Source organism: Salvelinus namaycush, chromosome 30, assembly GCF_016432855.1.
Source record: "Salvelinus namaycush isolate Seneca chromosome 30, SaNama_1.0, whole genome shotgun sequence".
Taxonomy (NCBI): Eukaryota; Metazoa; Chordata; class Actinopteri; order Salmoniformes; family Salmonidae; genus Salvelinus; species Salvelinus namaycush.
Genome location: NC_052336.1, coordinates 20,295,973 through 20,316,429, shown reverse-complemented (window position 1 = coordinate 20,316,429; position 20,457 = coordinate 20,295,973). Strand labels below are relative to the sequence as shown.

The following is a 20,457-nucleotide window of genomic DNA, read 5'->3' as shown; positions in this document are numbered from 1 at the left end:
ATGCATTCTAAATTACCGCCCATTTGGAAAAGGAAAATTCAATAAATGTTTACTCTGAGCTGCGCTTCAATAGGTTGGTGGTAGATGGATGGCCGTGTTGCCCAACAGAGTCCTTTGTCCTTTGAAGAGTGTCTCTGGTGGTGAACGGGAAATGTTGTAGTGTCGTCATTGTGTGGTAGATGGGATACTCTGTCCGTCCTTTCCTAGCCCACGTTTACAGCGGCCGCTGCTAATTCAACGGCTAGGAGGTATCACTTCTGTAGTGAATAAGAGTTCAAAGTTCATACCGTTCGCAACCAAAGCTCACGCTGAGGTTGGCTTAGATCTGTAGTTGACATGTTAGTCCTTTTCAACGTATGGACCGTCGTCCTATCGTCCTCGGAACAGGAGGTTACATTTTCGTCAAGGCCTTATATAGTGGAGGGAGAGAAGGGTGTGTTTCATAGTTTATAACCCATGTCTCTTCACAGGGGCGGGCCACTGATTGAGCAGAGCTCTAATCTTATGAAAACCCAATTCTCTCATTTGGAAGCTAAAATTACATTTAATCTTTTCACAAACAGTTTCATTTAAATTGCATTTAAATTGCACAAAAATTCCATGTGAATCTGATAACTATTACATTTACATTTTACATTTAAGTCATTTAGCAGACGCTCTTATCCAGAGCGACTTACAAATTGGTGCATTCACCTTATGATATCCAGTGGAACAACCACTTTACAATAGTGCATCTAACTCTTTTAAGGGGGGGGGGGGGGGGGTTAGAAGGATTACTTTATCCTATCCTAGGTATTCCTTAAAGAGGTGGGGTTTCAGGTGTCTCCGGAAGGTGGTGATTGACTCCGCTGACCTGGCGTCGTGAGGGAGTTTGTTCCACCATTGGGGTGCCAGAGCAGCGAACAGTTTTGACTGGGCTGAGCGGGAACTGTACTTCCTCAGCGGTAGGGAGGCGAGCAGGCCAGAGGTGGATGAACGCAGTGCCCTTGTTTGGGTGTAGGGCCTGATCAGAGCCTGAAGGTACGGAGGTGCCGTTTTCCTCACAGCTCCGTAGGCAAGCACCATGGTCTTGTAACTAATGTGTAGACTTTCCCAGATACAGTTTATGTCGTCCTGTCATCAGTCATAATGTCTCAGATGACAACCGAACTGACATCATATTCAACTTCAACAGCCAACTTCTTATGGCTGCAGGGGCAGTACTGAGTAGCTTGGATAAAAAGGTGCCCAGAGGTGCCCAGAGTAAACTGCCTGCTCCTCAGTCCCAGTTGCTAATATATGCAAATTATTATTAGTATTGGATAGAACACACTCAGAAGTTTCTATAACTGTTTGAATGATGTCTGTGCGTATAACAGAACTCATATGGCAGGCAAAAACCTGAGAAAAACTTCCAACCAGGAAGTGGGAAATCTGAGGTTTGTAGGTTTTCAACTCATCGCCTATCGAATACACAGTGGGATATGGGTCAGTTTGCACTTCCTACGGCTCCACTAGATGTCAACATTCTGTCGAACCTTGTCTGATGCTTCTACTGTGAAGTGGGGCCGAAGGAGACAGGAATGAGTAAGGTCTACCATGAGCTGACCATGCTCGGACCATGCGCGTTCACATGAAAGGGAGCTCTGTTCCATCGCACTTCTGAAGACAATGGAATTCTCCGGTTGGATCTTTATTGAAGATTTATGTTTAAAACATCCTAAAGATTGATTCAATACATCGTTTGACATGTTTCTACTGGCTGTTACGGAACTTTTTGACATTTCGTTAGTGAACGCGCTTCCTGACTTTGGATTTGTTTACCAAACACGCTAACAAAAATAGCTATTTGGACATAAATGATGGACATTACCGAACAAAACAAACATTTCTTGTGGAAGTGGGAGTCCTGGGAGTGCATTCCGACGAAGATCAGCAAAGGTAAGTGAAGATTTATAATGCTATTTATAACTTTTGTTGACTCCACAATTTGGCAGGTAACTGTATGGCTTCCTTTTGTGGCTGAACGCTGTTCTCAGATTATTGAATATTGTGCTTTTGCCGTAAAGCTTTTTTGAAATCTGACACAGCGGTTGCATTAAGAACAAGTGTATCTTTAATTCTATGTAAAACATGTATCTTTCATCAAAGTTTATGTTGAGTATTTCTGTTATTTGATGTGGCTCTCTGCAATTTCTCCGGATATTTTGGAGGCATTTCTGAACATGGCGCCAATGTAAACTGAGGTTTTGGATATAAATATGAACTTTATCGAACAAAACATACATGTATTGTGTAACATTGATTCCTGGGAGTGTCATCTGATGAAGATCGTCAAAGGTTAGTGATTAATGTTATCTATATTTCTGCTTTTTGTGACTCCTGTCTTTGGCTGGAAAAATGGCTGAATGCTTTCTGTGATTCTGCGGTGACCTAACATAATCGTTTGTGGTGCTTTCGCTGTAAAGCCTTTTTGAAATCGGACACTGTGGTGGGATTAACAAGAAGTGTATCTTTAAAATGGTGTGAAATACTTGTATGCTTGAGGAATTTTATTTATGAGATTTCTGTTGTTTGAATTTGGCGCCCTGCACTTTCACTGGCTGTTATCGATCCCGTTAACGGGATTGCAGCCATAAGAAGTTTTAAGTACCAACGCATATTTTCAACTGGTTCTATTACCGAAATATGGTTCCTTTCCCTCCACTTGTTTGATGTTCCCAGACTCTCTATGTTTAACAAAGGCTATTCAAGAGTCCCTCAGTAGAGTCAGAGAGAGAGGGAAGGGAGAAAGGTATTTATGGGGGGGGGGGGGGGGGGGGGTCATAAACCTTACCCACAGGCCAACGTCATAACATATGTTTGTGGACTTTCACCAATTTGTAAATGTTTGCCATATACAATATGTTTTTGTGAGAGCTGGGGCCACCAATATATACAAAAACTTTGGATAAAATAATCTGGTAAATTTCATACATTGTTATTATTTAAGGATATGAGGTTGTCAATTTCAGCTGTACATAGCAAAATCACCAGTGTACATTGAACTCAGAGATTGTACATTGTACTAGATCATAATGTATGTATGAGTTCAACTTAACTGGTGTTAAAAAAACAGTTATGAAAGTTTTTACTCTCGCAGTTTATTATATTTAAACACTGTAGGGTGTAAAGCATTATTTGTATATTTACCAGTGTGCCTTTTGTGGTAATGATCGAGTTACCACTCATGACTGTGTTTGTTAGTGACAGAGGTTGTTGCATTCGTTCATTCACTTCCAGTCCTGTAGCCTTCACGAAGTGAGTGCCTAAGTGTTATCGTTTAATTAAGATTAAACCCTTTATGACAATACATTACATATATGTTATGGCCTTTCTTTGATGGCCTAGTTTTTCCCTAACACAGTGGTCTGAAATTCTTGGCTTTCAAGCCACATCAGGTCTGCAAATCACATTATGCTGGTTGGCAAAGTATGTATCTTTCTGTAGCATGAAATCAATAAATAAATCAATGTAAATGCAAAAACACAGATATTGAAACAAACAATTCTAAACATCAACCTGCAATAGAGCATGGTGGGAAATGTGATAATGATGGGCAGGATTTTATTTAGATTTTTCTACACTACACAGAGTTAAAAAAACGTTAACACTGTGAATTTAACACGTACAGTAAATGTTTGCAGTGTGGCATTGAATCACAAAATGCACAACCAACTGGAAATACTTGACGAACAAATATATTCCACACTAAATTCCACATTAACATTTTATTATGTTGGCATCAATTCAATATTATACATTTTCATGATTCAAAGATGCACTATGCAGAAATCGCTCTGCCATTTCCTGGTTAATAAAATTGTAATAGTTTGCCTAAATTCAGTTTATGTGACAAAACAAGCACGATTAGTGTAAATAATCATTTTACCATCTAAAGCATTGTGAAATATATATTTCCTTAACCAATAATATTGCATTTGCAGCTGTTTGAAGCTGGTGTACAAAACCAAAAGTAAAATACGCAAAAACTAAACTTAGACATGGGAATCATAGAAATAGCGAGCATAGAATATATCTACGGCATTATACACTTGCTTTCATTGAGAATGACAGATCTATAACACAAATATCTATGTGAATTTTGTTGGTTCACCCTAAAAGCTACATATTACAGCTTTGATTCATACTTATCCTATTATTTGTGTGCACCAGAATGTGGAGAATTGGATCTGTTCATTCACTTTTAATCTTTCTTTTCAAGCAACTTCTAACGCTTAAATATCTGACTATTGCAACAAGAAGAAGAAGAAGCACTACTACAACAGCCAACAATATCAGGACAACATCTACAGAGTGGTACGAGTACCAAGGCATTCTGTAGGACTCAGTACGCAGGTGAGCAGCACCTTTGTGTCTCATGACAAACTCAATCCAGAAGAGGGCAGTGTCCAGGGGCTCCATTGGCACGTCCTTGTGTAGCCTGGAGAGTCTCTGCATTTTCATCCTGTAGGACGGCTCATCCAGAACTTCCTGCAAGGCGTCGAGGAAGTTATTGTTCTTGTCTACTGTTGCCATGGATAAAAGCTTCGCTCCTCCTCTTTTTTTCAGACGAAGGAGGTTGTCATATTGATCAAAAAACAGAGGTAGACCCACAACAGGAATTCCATGGTAAATAGCCTCTTGAACCCCATTTGTTCCTCCATGAGCTACAAACAGCCTTGTCTTTGGATGTCCTAACAGATCATTTTGCGGCATCCATTGAACTAGTAAGGTATTGTTGCCCAGAGTAGCTGGCCTATCTCCTTTGTGTCTCCAGATTACCTTCTGAGGCAGTTGGGCAAAAGCAGCAGCTATCACACCAGCTATATCATTTGGAAACTCAGACACAAAAGTCCCCAAAGACATGATAATGACTCCATGCTCCCCAGAACTCTGAACAAACTCCTCCAGTTCTTGGGGAAGAGGCTTGGCAGGTTTACATTGGAACCCTCCCATATAGATAACATTAGGCATGGTGGGACGAGGGAACTCAAACACAAAGTCAACTCTCATGAGCCATAGATCAGCCCCCTGTAATAACTCATAGAAGTCCACACCTGGTTGGAAAAACTCATCACAAACAGCCTGGTAATGTGGCCGGATTACAAGTCTGTACTGAACTTCCCAAAGCAAATAGAAAAGCATATTCTTTACTCTCTCTGTGAAGGTCATTTTGTGTGAGAGCCCTGATCCAGTCATTGGAATATAAGATATGGGGGATGGTGCAATGGCTAAATGTCCCTCTCCACTGGTTATCCACCGTACATTGTAGACTAGAGGTAGCTGAAGATAGTGAGCCACCAAAATACCGGTCCCCCATGCTGGGTCAGTAAGGACCAGGTCATACTGGTTCTCCTCCAGGGTCTTCATTAAATCCTTGTCTTCCAAGACAGCAGTTGCCATGTCACATTCCAGTGCATGAACAGTAGACATTGCAGAGAACATCTCGATTTGCAAATTTATAAAGTTTAATACAGAGCTCGTTCCCCTCTCTATATCAATTACTTTCTTTACGATTGGCTTTACAAATTCCTCAAATTCCACACCATCAATGACAGGTATTGTAATAGAACTGTAATGTAGAGACTCTTCTTTAATATACCAACTTTGAGTTGTCCGTACTACTGTGATGGTGTGTCCCTGAGAGTGAAGAGCCTTGATCAGAATGTCCATGTTCACCCAGTGACTACCTTCTAAGGGAAATACCAGAATTTTCCCACCATCGTAGATTCTCCAAGAAGCAACCAGTAAAGATATGAGAAGGTATGAGCTTATGCTTCCATTGTAGCTTGCCATCTTTCATCTGAATGATAGGAGAAGTCAGACGGCAGGTTGAACAGAATGCAAAACAACAACTCTTGTTGTTGTATCAGGTGGACTCTGACCGACTTAAGAGGATCGGACCCTTTTTTTCAATTTTTGCCTAAAATGACATACCCAAATCTAACTGCCTGTATGTAGCTCAGGCTCTGAAGCAAGGATATGCATTTTTTGGTACCATTTGAAAGGAAACACTTTGAAGTTTGTGGAAATGTGAAAGGAATGTAGGAGAATATAACACATTATAACACATCTGGTAAAAGATAATACAAAGAAAAAACACGTTTTTTGTATTTTTTTTGTACTATCATCTTTGAAATGCAAGAGAAAGGCCATAATGTATTATTCCAGCCCAGGTGCAATTTAGATTTTGGCCATTAGATGGCAGCAGTGTATGTGCAAAGTTTCAGACTGATCCAATGAACCATTGCATTTCTGTTCAAAGTGTTGTATCAAGACTGCCCGAATGTGCCTAATTTGTTTATTAATAACTTTTCATGTTCAAAACTGGGCACTCCCCTCAAACAATAGCATGGTATTATTTCACTGTAATAGCTACTGTAAATTGGACAGTGCAGTTAGAGTAACAAAAATGTACGCTTTCTGCCAATATCAGATATGTCTATGTCCTGGGAAATGTTCTTGTTCCTTACAACCTCATGCTAATCGCATTAGCCTACGTTAGCTCAACCGTCCCTCAGGGGACCCACCAATCCTGAAGAAGTTTTAAGTCCCCAACTAAGTCTCCCAGCGTCTAACAGACTCACAGACTTAAAAGCTAATCTCAAGACACCTTTCTAATGCAAAGAGATGGTCTTAGAAGCTAGAAAGTAGAAAAATGAATTCACTGTAACAATGATTTGTCTGCTAAATTAACTGTATCCCACAAGCCAAACAGTTGTAGTTTTTGCTCATACAAGAGCATTCACAGCTGAATTCTTCAGTGAAGCTTATTCAAGAGGATTATAATTAAACTCTTGCTTGATCTTGTTATGTAATATTGCTTTTCTGAGAATGTAGCCACTGTCAAAAAAACTGGTATTTTATTTTGTATTTTACCAACCTAGGGCCCAGTTAATTACGTTTTGGCCATTATTTTAACAAATTATAAAAGAGTAATGTAAGGGTAATATAAAAGGGTAGTGTATATAAAAAGGTAATATATTTAAAAATGTAATATAAAAGGGTAGTGTATATAAAAGGGTAATGTGTATAAAAGAGGAATGTCGACTTAAATATAAAAGGTAAAGGGGTCATATACAAGGGTAATGGTAAAGGGTACTGTACACTTATTTACTGTACACTTATTTATAAAGGGGTGGATTAAAAGTTATTTATTCACCCCTGTTAATTATTAGCTAGTCTCATGTGGCCAGCCTTCCATAATCCTGTCTCGTTAACTGTAAGAAGCCTGTTTTTCAGAGGCAAGAAAAACAATAACTTGTCACGCCTGCACCCGCTCCCCCTCCCTGGAACTCGAAGGCGCCAGGTTTCCCAGCATGACACACTCCTGCCACCATCATTACGCACACCTGCCTTCCCTTATCACGCACTTCAGCAATTATTGGACTCACCTGGACTCAATCACCTGTGTTATTACCTCCCCTATATCTGTTTGTTCCCAAGGTCTGTTCCCTGCTTCAGGATGAATGTTTGTTTGTCTTTGCATACCCAGTTCTGACGCTGTCTCTGTTTGATGTCTGTTCCATATTAAATGTTCGACTCCCTGTACCTGCTTCTCTTCTCCAGCGTCGGTCCTTACATAACCTGGAGAATTGTATTCATTGTTATACTTTACTTTGTGAGATATGTCTATAGGGAGGTATCCTCCTTCCAGAATATAAAACAATTGTATGTAATTTAATCTATAAACAGATACAGAAACATAGAGACAATAATCCCTCATTCATATACACAAATCAAAAATCATGATGGAACTAGAATCCATTGCAATTATAACTGGTCTCCCACACCCACATGTGAGTAAGTGTCTCTGCCTCTGCACTGACTGTAGTGTCTCTGAATTTGTTGTGCTCAGTGCACTTAGACTCAGTTTAGTCTTATCCGCTGCCGCCTGCATGGTTGGGGACAATGATCTTTGCCCATTTGTAGATGACAGGGATGAAGAGCAGAGCAGAGCCCAGTACTGAGACCAGGAGGAAGGTCCACAGGAACACACGATCCAGAACCTGAGCCACAAACTGCCAATCCTGCACCACCTGGAGAGAGAGAGAGACCAAACATGCCCTTCAGCTGGGAGGGCTTTGCACTCAGAGGTGCAGTTGCATGTGACAATCAGAGGATGGAGACAAATATACAGTATGGAGAAGATTAATATAGAGAGAGAATTACAGTAAGACTTCAAAAACCTAAATTCAGTACTGGAGAATTGATTTTGTATCATAACAAACACAATATTCTCTCATGCCAACTGTGTCATAGATACTGCAGGGACAGACTGATTCTCTGTAACTCTATAGGACCTTACCTCTCTGACCTCGTTCTCCTTGACCACATGCATGGTGATGTAACGGATAGAGTCCAAAGCAGCCTGCAGGTCATTCGTGGAGGAGAGATGAGGGGTGGACTTCATAATGCCCCCTACTGCCCCCTCTCTCCCTGCCAGTCCTGCCCCCTCTCTCCCTGCCAGTCCTGCCCCCTCTCTCCCTGACAGTCCTGCACGCTCTCTCCCTGACAGTCCTGCCCTGGCCCCACCGGGGGTAGCATAGCGGTCCACGTTGCTGCGCATACACAGCAGCTTAGGCAGCCTGTGCAGGAAGATACGGCGCACCCAGGGCGCCATGCCTTGGTGCATGGGCGAGGAGCGGTGGTGGATGTTGATGGCGAAGACGGTGATGACGATTGAGAGCGTGACAAAGATCATGGTGAACACCAGGTACTCCCCGATCAGAGGGATGACCTTGGAGGAGGAAGGAATGATCTCCTCGATCACGAGAAGGAAGACGGTGAGGGACACCAGCACAGAGGTGCACAGGGAGATCTTCTCCCCGCCGTTGGAGGGCAGGTAGAAGACCAGGATGGTGAGGAAGGAAAGGCCAATACAGGGGATAATAAGGAAGAGGGTGTAGAAGAGCGGCAGTCTACGGATGATGAAGGAGTAGGTGATGAAGGGGAAGTGGCAGGATCCGTCCATCCTCAGACCACGGCTGCCTGTTGCTTTCACTATATCCCATTCACCACTGTCAAAGTAGTCCCTCTTATCCACATGGAAGTCCTGCAGGAGGATATCAACCTATTGAATGAATAAAAGGTTAGAAAAGATTAAACATCAACAGACGTATCTTCCCTTTAACTCCCCAAAGTATAAACAAGAGATTAACATATTTCTGACATCAATTAAAGACTGTATGGTCATTAATATACTGTAGACTGTTTCACAATGCTGTGTAGGCTACAACCTGTGAGCCATCATAGGTCCAGGAGCCAAACTTCATGGAGCAGTTCTGCAGGTCAAAGGGGAAGAAGGTGACATCGATGATGCAGGCTGACTTGTAGTTAGCGGGCTGTGTCCAGGTGATGGTGCCATCATACTTGACAACAGCCTTTGTGACAGAGCCCTCTAAACGTCCATCGGCACTGTTAGAGGAATGGATTAACATCTGTTATTCTTCTACGGGATTGAATCAGGCTTTTCTTGATGTGTTGGATTAAATGAATTTGTGCTGTTCAAAATATGGTCTATGCTGTGTAGGGCTACAAAGCTAATGGTAATTTCCCAAAGTTACTGGAATCTTCAGTCATTTTGGTAATTAACAGAAAATCTATGGCAACCTATCGTAATATTCGTAATTTATACTTGAAAAGTGTATATATTAAAAAAAAAGAATACATATAGTATTAATTAGTTTTAACACAACCCAACCAAGCCACACTGCTTCTTGACACAATGCCCACTTAACCCGGAAGCCAGCCGCACCAATGTGTCAGAGGAAACACCGTACACCTGTTGACCGTGTCAGCGTGCACTGCGCCCGGCCACAGGAGTCGCTAGTGCGCGATGGGACAAGGACATCCCTGCCGGCCAAACCCTCCTCTAACCCAGACATCGTTGGGCCAATTGTGCGCCGCCCTATGGGTCTCCCGGTCGTGAACCCAGAATCTCTAGTGGCACAGCTAGCACTGCGATGTAGTGCCTTAGACCACTGCACCACTCGGGAGGCTATTAATTGATCTTTTGAACAATCAGATCAACTCTGAAGAATATCTGATGTGAAAAGATTTGATGTGATTGGTCAAAAGACCAATAGGTAGAAAAAAATAATCCCAGAATTGGGATGCCTGTGTAAAAGCAGACACAGAGGGCCAGAGATTGTTACAGACACCTGTGATAATCTGAGTACCCAAAAGGGCCACTAGATGTCTTGTAATAGATTACATAAAATCCCTGAAAATACTTAGAAAGTTTCCAGTATTATACAGTGCTTGACTTGGGATGGAAGTAGTGCAGGAGCTGTATTTTTCAAGTCGGTCCATTAGACATTATGCTATAGAGACCTCTGATTATTCACTGTTAATGGTTTAAACATGCCACTTTATATAATGTTTACATACCCTACATTACTCATCTCGTATGTATATACTGTACTCTATACCATCTACTGCATCTTGTCTATGCCGTTCGGCCATCGCTCATCCATATATTTTTATGTACATAGTCTTATTCATTCCTTTACACTTGTGTGTATAAGGTAGTTGTTGTGAAATTGTTAGACTACTTGTTAGATATTACTGCATGGTCGGAACTAGAAGCACAAGCATTTCGCTACACTCGCATTAACATCTGCTAACCATGTAAAATTTGATTTGGATTTGATTTGAACTCAGACTTCTCCATGACCTTTAATCTTGCATGGGGAACGCAGGATGCTGACTGTTTAAATGATTTTTGTACTAATTTAAATTTGACCCAGCTGATTACAAAGCCCACTTGTCCAAACTTAAATGACTCTACGAAATCGACTTTGATTGACCTCATATGTGGATTTGCTTTTGATATTAGTGACCATTGTCCCATTGTATGTGTCAGGGATATACGGATGCCTCGATCCAAACCTTGTTTTATCAACAAGAGGAATTTTTTAAATTTCAAAGAACAGGCCTTTTTTTGTGACCTTTATTTTGTGACTTTGATTGCATTGCATCTATACCTGACCCAGAGTTGTCTCTGAACCACTTCACAAATGTTTTCATTAAACATGATAAACATGCTCCCTTTAAAAAACTGAGAATTAGAAATCGGTCTTGCCCTTGGTTCAGTCCAGAGCTATCTGAAGTTATACACAACAGAGATGCTGCCTGGGCCGAAGCTAGATTCACAGACTCGGGCCCAGACTGGCAGTCTTTTAGGCAATTGAGAAATCTGTGTGTAAAACTAGTTAAAAAAACAAAATAGGATTATTATGTCAATACACTATCTGAATGTACAGGGAATCCAGCTAAATTCTGGAAAGCTGTTAAATCACTGAAGGGTTGTGTCTCCTCTTCTCTCCCCCATCAAATTAATTTAGATTCTGCCACTTTTACTGACAAAATTGATCATCATTAATGCATTTAATCACCATTGTATCTCTGCAGGCTTTATATTTGAATGTATTTCAAAGCCAGCTCTTGAAAAGGGTAGTTTGGATGTTGATGGTGAAAATCTATTGAATGATTCTGAAAATGCTGGTCAGGAGTTTTCTTTTTGGAAATTCCCCGATAAAGAAGTCCTGGATGCTATGCTAACATTAGACCCAAAGAAATCCACAGGGGCTGATCATTTGGAGCCTGGTCTGCTTAATAGTGCAGACTTATTGCTGGCTCGGTAGCCCGTATTTTTTATTTAACATTGTTATCAGGAAGTGTTCCCGAAGCATGGAAATGTCACGATCGTCGTAATGAGGCAGAGTGGACCAAGGCGCAGCGTGATAGAAAGACATCTTCTTTATTATGAAGACGAAACAAAAAAACAAAAACAACAAACAAACGTGAAGCTATTCAAACAAAATAGTGCTGACACTAAACACTACACATAGACAATTACCCACAAAAGCCTACTGCCTATGGCTGCCTTAAATATGGCTCCCAATCAGAGACAATGAATGACAGCTGTCTCTGATTGAGAACCATTCAGGCAACCATAGACATACCTAGACACCTACACTCAAACACAAACCCATATACTCTACCCAAAACCCCCTATACCATACAACCACCCAAGACGAGACAAATACACAAACATCCCCCCTGTCACACCCTGACCTAACCAAAATATTACAGAAAACAAAGATAACTAAGGCCAGGGCGTGACAGGAAATCTGCATATGTGCTGCCACTCCATAAGGGTGGGGATACAAATGATCTTGACAACTATCGCCCCATTTCAAGACTACCTTGTTTAGCTAAGATTCTTGAATCCTTGGTTCATGTACTGTACAACTTTGTTCCTTTTTGTCTGATAATTGTATTCTTAATATAAACCAATCAGGGTTTAGGCCTGGGCATAGTACTACCACAGCAACCATGCAAGTTTTTTAATGATCTTGTCAATGCCTTGGATGCTAAAAAGAGCTGTGCTGCCTTGTTCATTGACCAGTCAAAGGCGTTCGACACTGTTGATCATTCTGTTTTGCTGAAGAAATGATCAAGGGTAGTCCTAGTATATACAGCCTGTTCATGGTTTCAGAATTATCTTAGCAACAGAACTCAGGCCATCTTCATAGATGGGGTTAAATCTGAATTATCTTAGCAACAGAACTCAGGCCATCTTCATAGATGGGGTTAAATCTGAATTATCTTAGCAACAGAACTCAGGCCATCTTCATAGATGGGGTTAAATCTGAATTTCTTGAGATTCAAAAAAATTTTCATCAGTGTTCGATTTTGGGTCCATTATTGTTCACTTTGTATATTAATGGCATAGGAAACACTGTTAATACTTGTAACATTCATCTCTATGCAGATGACACAGTGCTGTATTCCTGTGCCACCTCAGTGCAGCAGGCCATTTGTGAACTTCAGCATGACTTTGATTCAATTTAGAAATCACTTACAGATCTTAAATTAGTGTTAAATACAAGTAAAACCAAGCTCATGCTGTTCTCTAGGTCATGAAATGTTGACCCTGAGGACCTGCATATTTGCGCTATAAATGGAGCCCAAATTGAGCTTGTTTCTCAATATAAGTACCTGGGTGTCTGGATTGATTACAAGTTGTCCTTTGTAACGCATATAAAACATCTGACTAAGAAGCTAAAATCCAAGATAGTTTTTTTATATAGAAATAAATCATGCCTTAGTAATAAAAATAGGAGAAAGATTATTCAAACAACGCTTCTTCCTGTCTTGGATTTTGGTGATATTGTTTACATGCATGCGGCAACCTCTGTTTTAAAACCCTTGGATGCAGTCCACCATTCAGCAATACGTTTATCACAGGGTGACAACTTTAGGATTCATTGTACTCTGTATAAAATGTGGGATGGACCTCTCCGTCTGTAAGAAGAGAGCTACATTCTCGTTGATTTATTTACCAAGCAATCTTACAGAAACCCTCTCTATATGTAACATCATTAATTAAGATAAGAATCATAAGTTACCAAACCCGTTCACATTAATGGATAACACTAGAGATCCCTCCAGTCTCCACAAATTTGGGAAAATCTGCGTTTTGTTTTTATGCCCCAAATTTGTGGAATAATCTGCAAAATTCACTGCAGTTAAATGTGCTGGTGCCACTCAGGCGGTTTCCATTATTGATTGAGGATCTCTATAGAGTTCAATGTGATTGCTTTTATTAAATGCTTATTGATTTTTTTATGGTGCTGAATTGTATTGTTTTATACACGTGTATGTTGTTTTAATATTCTTATTGTATTGTAATGTGTGCAGGGCTCTCTTGTAAAATATATTTTGAATCTCAATGTGACTCCCTGTTTGAAGAAAGGTTAAATAAAATAATAGAGGGGAATCCAAGTTGTTTAACGTTGCAGATATATTTAGGCTCTACAGTGCCGGTGGAAAGGCAACAACGAAATGAACTGCTACAAGTTATATTTTGAATTGGTGATCTAGTTAGTCTGTCTGTCATTACTGTATACCTTCTGCTGAAATGTCGCGCACTCTCTCCTCCGGCAACCGCGCACTCGCACTGGCACTCACGCAACAACACAGACATGCACTAAAGGGTCATTCCGATAATGGCTGATATGTCGTTTTTTTATTGATTGGCCATATTTAAAAGTGTGCTTTTATGAATTACATTAGAAACAATTATTAAGCTAATTTCCAAGACTTGTCATGACTTGTCATGACCTTACAAAACCTCATTTGACAATTTGGAACAGGTATCATGCCACATTTTCAATCTGCGCTATCTCGAACAGCCTATATTGACACTCACAGATTCTAGCGGCAAATAAACTTGAACAAAGCAGAATCAGGAAACGAATACCCACTCGCCATTGCTGTTCAGTTAAGATCCCACCTTCATTCTGCTTTGATCAACATTTTTTACCTCTGTGTGTGAATCTGGGCCAGCGAAAGGCTACTTTGTTTTTATAGAGAAACTGGTACGCAATTCCCCAAAAATGTGAAGTTCCGGTATGGCGTGCTAATATGGCGTTCCAGGGTTGTGCTGAAAATCTCCCCGACAGAATTCTCCCCCCTTCGCGTTCTTCATTGCTGCGACTTGCTTGCTAGTTGAGATTTCTGCTCTTCCTACATTTCACTGATCTTAGAAGCAGAAAGCATTTTTGTCTGCAGTTTTCGATTTGGCTATTTGTTTCAAGTGTATGTAGCGCTTCGAACCCCGCTTTCAGCACCCGCCCCCGCCCGCACCAGGGGGTGCCCCATGCCGCCCCAGGGCTGCCCATGTCGCCGTATTCGTCATCTCTCCCATGTCTTATTCGACTAGTATTTTTGAAAGTGCAAGGATAATAATTTAGCCATAGTTGTTCTGAAATGTTTATTGCTTGCCAACATTTTACTCCCTCTATGTTTAATATAACACACATACATGAATTATTAATTTCAGTTGCCTATACTGACGTGAAGTTTGTTCTATAGAAAGTATTTGACTCTGATGTGTGCCACAGAGAGTATTTGACTCTAGCCACAAAATTAAGGACATTAGAAGGGGGGGGGGGGGGGGGGGGGGGGTTCGGCAGAACACCAGACAGCTATGCCCCAAGTCAACCACTGGTAATATATCCACCCTAATGTGGAGATTATATTGCACAGAAAGCTTTAGTTCAATATCAGTGACATCTTTTGTTCTAAACTGTTGGCAGTCATGGGCATGGTACTTACTTGTCATAGAGCACAATGTCTGGGATCCAGATGGAGTCCGATGGGACTCTGATGATAGTGATGCCCAGGTAGTCATCAGTGTTCCAGCGTAGCTTCATGTCCAACCATTCCTAAACAGGAGCGAGAGAGAGATGGATGAGTCACCTTTGTAATATTTGTGTTGTGGAGAAATGACCAGGCAGGAGATGGGAGTACAGTTAGTTTTGTTTCGTCAAAACCTCTCGTGATCTACAGCCCCCGGCACAATAGTGTGCATGTGCATTTCCTATTAGGTGTAGTAACGTAACACTGTCGTAATACATCACTGCTTAGTAACAGCATAGTAACTAATATAAACAGATGTAGATCACAGATACTACACTCCTCCCCCATAGTGTTTAACTCCCAGAGAACAAGGTAAATATGTTAGGGAACTACTAATGCAATATCTGAACAATGCATTCTTAACATTTTTCAACTACTGGGTTGAAGCAGACTTTTCAGAGCCCAGCACAAATCCAGGGGATTATTCTGCCCCGAAGATGGAATTTGTGTCCTAATAACTAACCCAGGTAATGTCCTTTATCTTTCCTTTAATCTAGGACATATTAAAGTGTTTGTTTTACTCTGTTACCTCCTGAAACAGCTCAACTCACAGGTCAAGCTTTTGAGGTGCCCTTCGCTGTCGAATAGGATATCTCCGCTCCTCCTGTTCTTCCGGTGGAGGGCCAGGTTCGGGTGGAAGGTCAGGCTCTGTCTCTCCCGTACGTCCACAGTCAGGAGAATAGTCCTGGGGGTCGTTATTGTTCTTGTTCTCTCGGCGTGTCTCTGCTGGGGCGTTGGACCGTAGCAGATGATCCACATGAACGTTGACATGGCAATGACCAATTTGGACTTAAGTCAAAGGTCCTCTGCGTCTCAGATCACACCTGAGATCCACAGGCGCTTGGGGTGTCTGAAATCACGTACCATCACCCTCTCTCCCTCATTGAATTCTCTGACAGTCTTTGAGTGTCTGTCATGAGCTTTCTTCTGCTGTAGCTGGTATTTTGCCACAGTGCTTGACAAGTCTGGGTTCAACAATGTTAGGCAGGTACATGGTTGGCGTTTCAGAAACAGTTCAGCTGGTGTACATTACATTACTGTGTGTGGTGTGTTACGGTAAGTAAACAGGAACCAGGGAAGCCTTTGGTGGGTGGGCCCAGACTGAACCTCGAGTCTAGTCCAGGCCTTCTTAAAGGTTTGCACGGCTCTCTCTGCTGCTCCGTTTGATGCCGGATGGTAAGGTGGTGACAGGATGTGCCTTACTCTGTTGTTCTTGAGAAACATTTCAAAATCGTTTGACGTGAAAGGAGGGCCATTTTCCGATACGAGCTCCTTGACTAGTCCAAAGGATGCGAACAGGTGTCTGAGAAGATTGATGGTCTTCTCAGCTGTGGTCAGTTGAGTAGGGAACACTTCCATTCACTTGGAATGGACATCGACGACAACAAGGAAATGTTGCTTGTCAATCTCGGCGTAATCCACATGGATGCCTTCCCATGGTGTAGCAGCCCAGGACCATGGATGAAGAGGTGCAGCAGCAGGCTTGTTGCAAACAGCTTCACAAGGTCAGCAGTGGCCTACATGCTGTTGAATGTCCTGATCCAGTCCCAGCCACCACAGATAACTGCGGGCGAGTGCTTTCATTCGAGTGATCCCTGGATGTCCCTCATGCAGGTCAGACAGCAGTCTCCTCTGGAATTTGTGCGGTACCACCACCCTTGATCCCCAGATAACACATCCTTGATCAGTGGACAACTGGTCTTTCTTGTCGATGAATGGACGAAGGTTATCGTCATTTACGAAGGTTGGCCAACCGCCTAATGTTAAGTCCAAGACTTTGGAAAGCACTGAGTCGTTCCTCGTTTCCTCTGCTATGTCTGAAGCAGATATGGGCAGTTCGTCGATGAGAGAGATCTGAAAGACTGCTCTATCATCTTCACTGTTGGAGTCACTATTGAATGGTAGTCTTGATAGTGCATCTGCATTTGCGTGATCACTGGATCGTCTGTACTCGATCTCGTAGTCGTAGGCTAGCAATATCAGAGCCCAACGTTGCATTCGAAGTGTAGCAAGGGTTGGTATGGCTGATTTTGGTCCAAGGATGGCCAACAGAGGCTTGTGATCTGTCAGCAGTTGGAACTTCCTTCCGTAGAGGTATTTGTGAAACTTCTTCACTCCGAATATTATGCTCAGGGCTTCCTTCTCAATTTCAGCATAATTTTTCTCACTTGGTGACAGAGTCCGTGATGCAAACGCAATAGGGTGTTCTTCACCTGACGGTAGAACATGTGAGATGGCGGCTCTTACTCCGTATAGAGATGCATCACACGTGAGTCTCAGCTTCATCTCTGTGTCGTAGTGGGCAAGCCACTTGCTCTTTAGTTGACGCTGTTTGCAAGTCTTGAATGCTTCTTTGCATTGTGGGGACCAATTCCACTTTGTATCGGCCTGCAGCAGTTGGTGAAGCAGATGCAACAATGTGGACAAGTTTGCCACAAACTTTCCGTAATAGTTCAGGAGCAAGGTGCTCTCCAATGGTTGGTGCTGACACGAGGATGTCGTCCATGAAGCACACAACATTGTCTAAACCGTCCAAGATCTGATCCATTGTGTGTTGGAATATCGCTGGAGCTGTCGAGATTCCATAGGCCAAGTGATTGAATCTGAATAGCCCCTTGTGTGTATTGATGGTCAGATACTGTTCTGACTCCGGATCCAGCTTCAGTTGCTGATAAGCGAATGCCAGGTCCAGCTTACTGAAAACCTTCCCACCAGCTTGAGTGGCAAACAGATCTTCAGCGTTTGGTAGTGGATATTCCTCTGGTAGTATGCAGCGATTTACTGTGACCTTGTATTCTCCGCACATTCTGACGGTCTTGTCTTTCTTTGGCACTACAACGATCGGAGCGGCCCAGTCGCTCCTCGCTACGTTTGTGATTATGTTATTCTTCTGTAGGCGGTCCAGTTCCTTCTCTACTGCTTCCTTAAGAGCATAGGGAACTGGACGTGGTTTGTGAAAGATAGGCTTGGTTCCTTCTTGCACTCTGACTTTTGCTGTGAAGTCTTGTATTTCGCCGTAGCCATCTTTGAAAAGTTCTTTATGCTTCTCCAGCATGTTAGTGAGTGTAGCCTGACTCACTGGTTTGTCATTTCTCAGACTGAAGATTTCTCCCCAGTTCAACTTGATCTTTTGTAGCCAGTTTCTGCCTAGCAAGGCTGAATATTCTCCTTTAACAATGACAAGCGGTAGCGTCCACTCCTTCCCCTCATACCGGACTGGTACCTGGATCTGCCCTAACACAGGAATAGTGTCACCAGTGTATGAAGAAAGGTGGATGGATGCTGGCTGAAGAGGGCACTCTTTCAGTTTTTCATGGTAGAGTCTTTCTGGAACAAGCGATACAGACGCTCCGGTGTCCAACTGCCTTTTCACTGGTTTTCCCTCTAACTCCATGCTGAGATAGATTCCATCTTTTTGTTGTTGAGCTGTGTACACTGTGAACAGTTCCAATACTGTTTCAGTTGTACCTTCCTCTTCTTGTGCTGCGTCTGACACGTTGTGCGCTCTTGCTGTGCGTTTTGGAGCTTTACACACTTTCTGTAGATGTCCAACCTTTCCACAATTGTGGCACTTTTCATTTTGGAATCGACATTCACTGTGCTGATGATTATCTCCCCCACATCTGTAGCAACTTGGCTTACCCCTTTGTGATGTGGGCTGCTTTGTTCTTGTGTAACCTTGAGGACGGGACTGAGAAAAGTGTGACTTTTGTGAGCCTTTTTCACCACGTGCATCACTGACCATGTGAACACCTTTCTGACGTTCTGCATGTCCCGATAGCTCAATAGTATCCCTGTGGGCAAGCTCGAGTCCAAATGCGATATCACAGGCTTTCTTAAAGGTCAGGTCCTTCTCTGACAGAAGCCTTCTGTGATATGCTTAACCTGTGAGACCACATACAAACTTGTCTCGGAGAGCGTCATCAAGAAATCGTGCAAACTCACATGTACTTGCCCGCCTTTTCAAAGCAAGGATGTAGACAGCCACAGTTTCCCCTTTGACTCTGGTGACGTTGGTAAAATCTGAAACGTTCTGCAATGAGAATTGGCTTAGGCTTGAAATGCCTTGAAAGAGTTTCAGTCAGTTCTGCATAGGTCAACTCCACTGCTTTTATTGGTTCAATGAGACCTTTCAGCAAACCCATCTGTTTTCCTTTCATCTTTGATTTCATTTGCAGCCAGCCAACGCTCAAAACGCTCTAAATAGGAATTAAAATCCTCTTTTGTAGCCTCAAACTCTAGTACTCAACCAATGGTTGCCATTTTCACAGTTAATTATTCAGTTTCCTTATTCCTTGTATTCCTTAATTTTCAGAATTTTCACCCAATTCTTCACTTTCTTAATTTCAGAAGTTTCTGCAATTACTTCATTCACTGCACTCATCTGTAATAATGTACACATTACTATGTATTACGTTTCTTATTCCTTTTTATTAAACATTTTTTTTTACAATATTTCTCCACTGAGATCGCCTAATTTCAATGGGTTCAATGACTGTTTTTTTTATTTAACCACCAGAGGGCAGTGTCGCCATTCTGGACTCCAATGGGCTTGCTACTTGGCAGCTCCTGAACACTGTACCTACGAGCAGTGCTTAGCCTTTTCTACTGGCGAAAAAAGTAAACAAAGAAGTGACGATTTACATAATTATTTTGAGTTTAATTACTCACGCAACATTCTTCCCTTCAAGCAATGTCTGTTTAAGAAGCTTAATCACCTCGTCGCCAGTGTAATATTTGTGTTGTGTTGAAATGACCAGGCAGGAGACGGGAGTACAGTTTGTTTTGTTTAGTCAAAACCTCTCGTGCTCTACCGCCCCCGGTACAATAGTGCGCATGTGCATTTCCTATTAGGTGTTTTTTTTATTTTTTTTATTATTATTTTACCCTTTTTTTCTCCCCAATTTTCGTGGTATCCAATTTGGTAGTAGTTACAGTCTTGTCTCATCGCTGCAAGTCCCTTACGGACTCGGGAGAGGCGAAGGTCGAGAGCCATGCGTCCTCTGCTCTGAAACACAACCCAACCAAGCCGCACTGCTTCTTGACACAGTAACATAACACTGCCGTAATACATTACTGCTTAGTAACAGCATAGTAACTAATATAAACAGATGTAGATCACAGATGATACAACCTTCACATCATTCATGAATGGCAATCTCTTTTTACAAGCGGATTCATTTGACAAGACTGCTACTGGAGCTCACCATAAATTACTTTTCT

At 42.0% G+C, this 20,457-nt stretch overlaps 2 protein-coding genes across 4 annotated transcripts; both read right to left on the bottom strand.

Moving 5' to 3' along the window:
* Positions 1–3,689: 3,689 nt before the first annotated feature.
* Positions 3,690–5,979, bottom strand: LOC120025254 (UDP-glucuronosyltransferase 2A1-like). Its single transcript, XM_038969737.1, has one exon. The coding sequence runs from the start codon at positions 5,815–5,817 to the stop codon at positions 4,216–4,218; it is 1,602 nt and encodes a 533-aa protein (XP_038825665.1). The 5' UTR covers positions 5,818–5,979; the 3' UTR covers positions 3,690–4,215.
* Positions 5,980–7,160: 1,181 nt separating this feature from the next.
* Positions 7,161–20,020, bottom strand: LOC120025255 (neuronal acetylcholine receptor subunit alpha-5-like). Of its 3 annotated transcripts, none has more exons than XM_038969742.1 (5): positions 19,906–20,020; positions 15,151–15,260; positions 9,261–9,438; positions 8,330–9,094; positions 7,161–8,060 (listed from the first exon to the last, which is right to left on the bottom strand). In XM_038969742.1, exons 2-5 carry the CDS (start codon positions 15,246–15,248, stop codon positions 7,902–7,904), a joined length of 1,200 nt encoding a protein of 399 aa, XP_038825670.1. In that variant the 5' UTR covers positions 15,249–15,260; positions 19,906–20,020; the 3' UTR covers positions 7,161–7,901. The 3 variants fall into 3 exon arrangements, with proteins under 3 accessions (XP_038825670.1, XP_038825666.1, XP_038825671.1); XM_038969738.1 differs by having other exon boundaries at positions 19,953–19,993; XM_038969743.1 differs by lacking the exon at positions 19,906–20,020 and adding an exon at positions 15,764–15,870.
* Between the last annotated feature and the right edge of the window lie 437 nt (positions 20,021–20,457).